At 36.9% G+C, this 7,018-nt stretch overlaps 2 protein-coding genes across 2 annotated transcripts; one reads left to right on the top strand and one right to left on the bottom strand.

Annotated features, from left to right (window-relative positions):
- The first annotated feature begins 209 nt into the window (after positions 1-209).
- LOC110666610 (DNA damage-repair/toleration protein DRT100-like) lies at positions 210-2,790 on the top strand. Its single transcript, XM_021827167.2, has one exon. The coding sequence runs from the start codon at positions 733-735 to the stop codon at positions 2,527-2,529; it is 1,797 nt and encodes a 598-aa protein (XP_021682859.2). The 5' UTR covers positions 210-732; the 3' UTR covers positions 2,530-2,790.
- Positions 2,791-3,066: 276 nt separating this feature from the next.
- Positions 3,067-5,141, bottom strand: LOC110666624 (high mobility group B protein 7). Its single transcript, XM_021827189.2, has 8 exons — positions 4,891-5,141; positions 4,281-4,363; positions 4,121-4,169; positions 3,920-4,027; positions 3,774-3,831; positions 3,630-3,674; positions 3,447-3,533; positions 3,067-3,326 (listed from the first exon to the last, which is right to left on the bottom strand). The coding sequence occupies exons 1-8, from the start codon at positions 5,079-5,081 to the stop codon at positions 3,255-3,257; spliced, it is 693 nt and encodes a 230-aa protein (XP_021682881.2). The 5' UTR covers positions 5,082-5,141; the 3' UTR covers positions 3,067-3,254.
- Between the last annotated feature and the right edge of the window lie 1,877 nt (positions 5,142-7,018).

The following is a 7,018-nucleotide window of genomic DNA, read 5'->3' as shown; positions in this document are numbered from 1 at the left end:
ATAATTACTTTTTCTTTTTTCTTTTTTCTTGGATCAAAAGAAAATAATTGCTTTTGTCAACATTTCAAATGCTAACGGTCAGAATATGCTAAAGAAAATTCAATGATATGTTTAGAGGTGGATTAAGAGATGAAGGCAAGTATGAGATTCTAATCTTTCTGCAAGTTAAATTAATTAACAGTTGGAAAGGGAGGTTATGAAATAATACCTGCAGATCAAAACAAGAGGAAATGATAGTTAGAGCAAAACATGTGCAGTGATTTGTTTTCATAAAGATTGCTGGCCGTATTTTTGAATCAAAGTGCGCTCCAACGTTCAAGTAACAATTGGGATCCTCGTGATCCATCGAACGGTCACAATTTTCCATGTGAATATCTTCAAACTGATTTAAGCATACCCATCAAAAGTTATTGTGTTTTATGTTAGTATAAATAAAGGAGACATTGCTCAGTTTCTTGCAGGTCCAGCAGAAAACCACATTATACTTGTCATTCACACTTTGAATTCTTTTATCTCCTACTTCTCTTTATCATCATTATACCTTCCTGTCTACGTGAAGGGATTAGAATAGAAAAGAATAGAATAAACCACAATGACTGCTTTGCACATTTTCTTACTTTATTCATGCTAAAATATATATCTTTTTCCCATCCAAAGTTCCTCTTGTCAGAAAAAAATTTCTATTTATTCTACTACCTATCTCTCTGATCTGATCAAGACCCACTTCCTAAAATGCAGATTCTTTGGTGGGTTTCCAAGCTTTTTTTCCTATATTCCATTTTTCATGTGTTTTCAATATCACTTGCTCAGACAACCCCACTACAGACGCCGGTTTGCTCAGAAGCAGATAGGGCAGCTCTTCTTGGGTTCAAAGCCAGAATCCTCCAGGACACTACACAGATTCTCTCTTCATGGACCGGGAGAGATTGCTGTGGAGGAGATTGGGAGGGTGTTCAGTGCAATCCTGCTACAGGGAGAGTAACTGAGTTGGCGTTGCAGGGGCCTGAGAGGGACAGCGACCATTACATGAGGGGCACACTGTCACCTTCTCTGGCTAGTTTGTCTTTCCTAGAGGTGATGGTGATAAGTGGTATGAAGCATATTACTGGTCCTATTCCAGAAAGCTTCTCGAGTTTGACTCACCTCACACAAATGATCCTGGAAGACAATTCTCTTCAAGGGAACATTCCTCCTGGCTTCGGCCATTTGTCCAACCTAAACACCCTCTCACTAAATGGAAACCATCTGGCGGGGCAGATTCCTCCAAGCCTGGGGAATTTGAGAAAGCTTCAAATATTGGGTTTGGCAAGAAATTCCTTAACAGGTTCTATCCCAACCACTTTCCAAAATCTTCTTAGTTTGCAAACTCTTGAGCTTAGTTTCAATTTGTTGTCTGGTTCGATTCCAGATATTCTGGGCCAGTTTCAAAACCTTACCCTCTTTGATCTTTCCAATAACCAATTGTCAGGGCAGCTACCCAATTCCATATTCAACTTAAGCAAACTTCAGGACTTGTCCTTGGACCATAACCAGCTGACAGGAAAACTTCCAAACCAGATTAGTAGCCTCAAATCCCTTACCCATCTTTCACTGAGTTCCAACAGGCTTACAGGTCAAATTCCAGAGTCCATTTCAAGATTACAGAACCTCTGGTACATTAACTTATCTAGAAATGCATTCTTAGACCCTTTACCCGCTGTTCAAGGTAGGGGTCTTCCTTCTTTATTGTCAATAGACCTGTCTTACAACAATCTCAGTCTAGGGACAATTCCAAATTGGATCTTAGACAAGGAACTTTCAGATGTTCATCTAGCTGGCTGCAAACTTAGAGGAAGCCTTCCAAAATTTACAAAACCAGGTTCTTTGAACTCCATAGACCTCTCAGATAACTTTTTCACTGGTGGCATTTCGGGTTTCTTGACCAATATGTCTAATTTGCAAAGACTCAAGCTCTCTACTAACCAATTAAAGTTTGATCTTTTAGAGATCAAACTCCCAGGTGGGATTTCTTCTGTTCAGCTCCAAACAAATCAGCTTTCAGGGTCTCTCTCGAGGATCTTAAACAACAGGACAAGCAGCTTTTTGGAGGTTTTAGATTTATCAGGAAATCAAATTTCTGGCACGATTCCAGAATTCACCGAAGGATTAAGCATGAAGGTCCTCAACGTAGGAAGCAATAAGGTTGCAGGCCGCATCCCTAGTTCAATTTCAAACTTGGCTGAACTAGAAAGGTTAGATATCTCCAGGAACAAAATAGTGGGCACCATTCCAACAAGCCTGGGTCTCGTATCAAATCTTCAATGGCTTGATATGTCTATCAATGAGCTCACAGGGTCAATCCCAAGTAGCTTGTTGGGAATTAAAAATCTGAAACATGCAAATTTCAGAGCCAACAGACTTTGCGGAGAGATCCCACAAGGGAGGCCATATGATATCTTCCCTGCAAGTGCCTATGCTCACAACCAATGCCTATGTGGCAAACCTCTGCCACCATGTAGAGGAAAGAACTACGGGAAATTGGGCCAGTGAGATGCTGACTCAAATTACCAAAGGATGAAAGCTCATATCTAAAGAGCATTATCACATGGAAGGGAAGCAACATTTTACGTTTTTTGCAACAGTTTAAATTTTATTTTATTTTTTTTCTAATGCTTACAATTTCTGTAGTAAAAGTCAATAATACATAATTATTGAAGAAACACAAATTACAATTAAAAAGTGCCCATTTTACTCCAATTTTCCAATGTATGACAGCAGAGTAATGAAACAAGAGTTTGAGGAAATTTACCATCAGCTAGCGTACACATCACATGGACAGAAAATCATCTCTACGGAGATGTCCTATGAAATGGAAACACGAGGGGGAAAAAACTAGTTCATTATCAGTGATCATTTTGAGTATAATTGCCACTGGCACAATTCAAGAAAATCTAAAGAAAGGTTTAACATTCAAACCGCAAAATAAATGATTGCAATCCAATGGAATCAGCCATGCCTATATCATTGATTGTCCAGCTAAATAATAATTTGTATCCTAGAACAAAAAATTACCACTTCAGAAAGAAATTGAAGATAAGGCCAAAATGATTGCTAACAATCTATGATCCAAGCAAGTCTTTGGAAATCATATTTCTCTCAAGTCCTAACAATATAAAACAACTAACGTTACCAATTGAATGCAACAGACACTAAAATTTACAATCCTATTGGCAGAGTCATTCCCACAATAAACATTTAAAAATCTTCAAACTATGCTACTCTTCATCCAACACTTCTTGTACTTCCTGCTCAGCTCCTTCCTTCTCTGAACCCCCTTCATCCTGATCCTAAACAAGTATAAAGAAACATCTAACTTCTTAAACTGCAATCCCAGAACAAGAAATTTGAGTAATAAAATGAATAAAATGTAAAATAACTTTCAATAAAAATATTAAAGAGAACCTTACATCTTCAATTTCAGCATTGTTAGCTTCCAAGGCTTTGTCATACTCAGCCTTAAGCTCAGCAGCCTTACTCACATACGGTTTCTTTTCCTGAAAAAAAGTTAAAAGGAGCGATTAAAAGCCATTGATGTTATTAAGTAGCTTCCTAGTGAACAAATTTCAGAAATGAGAATCAACTGAACTCACTTCATCAGTCATACACTTCCATTTTTCACCTGCTTCCTTTGCAACCTAAATCCGATTAAAAGCATTATAAAAAAATCTGCCAAAGCATTATAAACACCCCCATATAGCAGTGAAGAAATGCATATAAAACTCTGCAGAATCTACCTTTTTAACATCCTTACTGTCTGGATTTGCTTCCTTGAAGGCTTTTCTAAATTCATCCCTAACAAATAGCAGTAACATGTTGCTGTTAATACCACCAGCACATCCATCATTTTATGAAACATGCTCACACAAAGAGCACACATTACATGAAGATAAAGAAGGCAGTGGGAGGACGTTTAGGCTTGTTTGGATTGTTGCCCTTCTTCTCTTTCTTAGCTTTTTTTGCCTTTGGTTCTGTTGATGTTGCTTTTTTCCTGTATATAACCAAAACCCAAGTAAAAATTCAGAATAACAAACTAGAAAACTTTTTCTTGCATAATTGAAGGAAGAAAACAAATAGAAGCTACCTTTCTGTTTTCTTCTTAACTTCAGCGGGCTTTTCCACGACTTGAGCCTCTAAAACAAGACAAGTGATACCAATTTGTTAATTAGACAGCCCACCTGTTAGAAAGAAAGGGATGCTTTAATACTAAGACGTGAATCAGTGAATGTAATGATGGAACTCACCCAAGTTCATCTTGATTCTAGCATCAAGGCTACAGCTGTGCATGCTGATAAGAGCCACAGGAACATGCTTCTTGCACTCTTCACTGCATTCCCACATTTCAGTGTCTCCCATTAGATCAATTCGAGAGAATTTCATTACCAATGAAAGATATATAAAGCCAATGCGTCCCCAAGTGCAAAACTATAGCTAATGACCTATAAGAACCCGGGCAAACTGGATAGTTTCATTAGTGGCAAAGAAAAGTTAAATCAAACAACCATCTACAGAAACCTTTGAAAATGACTTACTATTCAACGGAAAAGTTTCTAGGAAACACCCAGAATCCAAACAGTTTCTCACTAATTACAAGATTATTTCCTAAGAAGCTTGAAACACCAGAAAGAAAAATCAATTAAAAACTCTGATCTAAAAGGAAGGGCCACAATCAGAATGATTTCCTAAAGAAACAGAGTTGTGGAATGTATAATAAAGTTCAAAACAGAGATGTTAAAAAACAAAAGAACACATAATGGCCAAAATATAACAAATTCATCCCTACAATACCCACAATACCCAGAAAAAGAATTTGCCAAAGCATTTAAAAAACATCAGATACGAAGAAACAAGTACCATCTACCAAAAGCACTGCCATCCTTTCCGCGAACCATGGAAGTGGTAGTCCCAGTAGCAGTAGCAGATTCAGCCTCCACTCTTTTCCTTGCCATTTGTGCCTTGTTGTAATCAACTGAGGCGACAGAGAGAATTGGGTAGAGATAGAAAGAATGGCAATGGAGTGGAAGACGAATAATACGAAAGAGCATAGAGAGGGAAAATGCGACATGGAATTTTCCTTTTGGCGGCCAGAAACCGCGCGCTCTGATTTCTTTTGCAGAATTCCTAGTACTCTCAAAAAATTCTTGATCTAGCCTCCAAAGCAAAGTTGGGCCTCGGGCCCTTGGCCTTCTTTTTTTATTCTACAAAGCAATAGTCCCTCCATTTTACGCAAGTAGCCATTGCCATGGACCAGTAGCCACTTATGAAATATTTTAGTACACGAATTCAAGGATTTTTCCAAGAAAAATCCTGTTAAGAGGTGTAACTTTAGATCATACCTAGCAAAATTCTAGTTTCATTTTGATTAACAATTCAATATGATCTATCTCCATCTCCGGAGAATAAATGTGCAACAATTTATAAGGATAAATTTCAACAATTGTTCCTGAACTTATATAATTGTAACATTAAAATCCTTTAACTTTAAAATATAACATAAAACCCTTTAAATTTTTAAATCTTACACAGTAAAATCTCTCTAATTTCTAATTACCAGTTTTTCAGTTAGTCGTTTATCTGAATAGTTCCAATATGAAGCTTAGTCAATATTTCTCTTTTCTCTCTCAAGTCATGTGTAAATTGAATCCTTTTTCTCTCTATAGATAGAATAATTTTTCATGCGTAAGGAGAATAATTTTACACTTTGCATAAAAGAGGAGAGAGAAACTTTGATTAAGTATCGTGTGGGAGCTATTTACATCAGTTTCTATCTGAAAAATCAGTAATTAAAAGTAAGATATTTTACTGTGTAAAATTTAAAATTTGATGGGATTTTATATTATATTTTTAAGTTGAAGAACTGTAATGTCACAACTAGATAAGTTAAAGGACAATTGTCAAAATTTATCCCAATTTTTATAGACTCGAATTACTTGGATGGAAGGAAAGGGCAGGGCAAAACTGGAAGGAAACGGTAAAAATTGACCAAATTCTGATTTGGCGCAATGATGTAGTCAGTTTTCCTGGGGGGCATATGGAAATGGGGGTACGACACCAAATTAATGGCGAGGCAAGGACAGTGATGATGATAAACAGAAAAAGGTAGTGGTAGCTAGAGAAGAAGAAGAAGACGTTGACAAATGATCCAGCCAAGGTTTGCTTTTGGCCTCGTATGCTGCTAAAGGATTGGAAGACTTTCAACAAAAATGAAAAAGGTGCACCCTCTCCTCCCAATTCGATTCCAGTTTGGATTGATGCGGTAGCCTGCTTAAGAAGAAAATGATGAATCAGACAGACGGACTATCCGCAAATTCCAACACACAAGATGGCAAAAGAATGAAAGTTTAAAAACCAGTGCAGGCAAAAAGCTGATGAATCAAATTTTTTATCTGAATTATCAAATTAACTCTGCATTAATTGGAATCTTGAGTCTTTTATCTTTTTTATTTTGTTAATTAATTACTATTAATTGTTAAAAGAATGATTTGCATCAATATTAAAAGCAATTAGAGGGAAAAATAAAGATATAGCAATCAACTTAAACTATTTAAAAAATAAAAGATAGCTAGGGATTCTGAAATTAGGTTCTATTTAGTTACATAACTAATACCATGCTGTCTTCTAGCATCACAAGTAGCTAGCCAATTAAAAAAAAAAAGTCATCCTTTCATGTTCTGGTTCATCATCAGCTTCTCCACTAGTTGCATTAGACACTGCTCCTCCTAACTAAAACTTGTTCTTCTACAATAGTTCTCTAGAGATTTGTTGTTGAAGCTAGTGTAGATCAGCAGAAGAAGCCGGAATTGCCATTATCGAAGTTGAAAGCATAGCTGAAGGGATCATAGTGGAAGCTGAACCTTTGCTTGGACCGATTCTTCACTTGTCTTCTTATCTCTGCCCTTACCCTCCAAAACAAGCTCCTGAATTTCCTCTTCCCACATAGGAGCACCACATTTGGATCAAAGCAAAATCTCACAACACCCAT

The sequence above is a fragment of the Hevea brasiliensis genome, chromosome 6 (assembly GCF_030052815.1).
Source record: "Hevea brasiliensis isolate MT/VB/25A 57/8 chromosome 6, ASM3005281v1, whole genome shotgun sequence".
NCBI lineage: Eukaryota > Viridiplantae > Streptophyta > Magnoliopsida > Malpighiales > Euphorbiaceae > Hevea > Hevea brasiliensis.
Note: the sequence above shows the minus strand (reverse complement) of the source record. Positions and strands in the feature narration are given on the sequence as shown.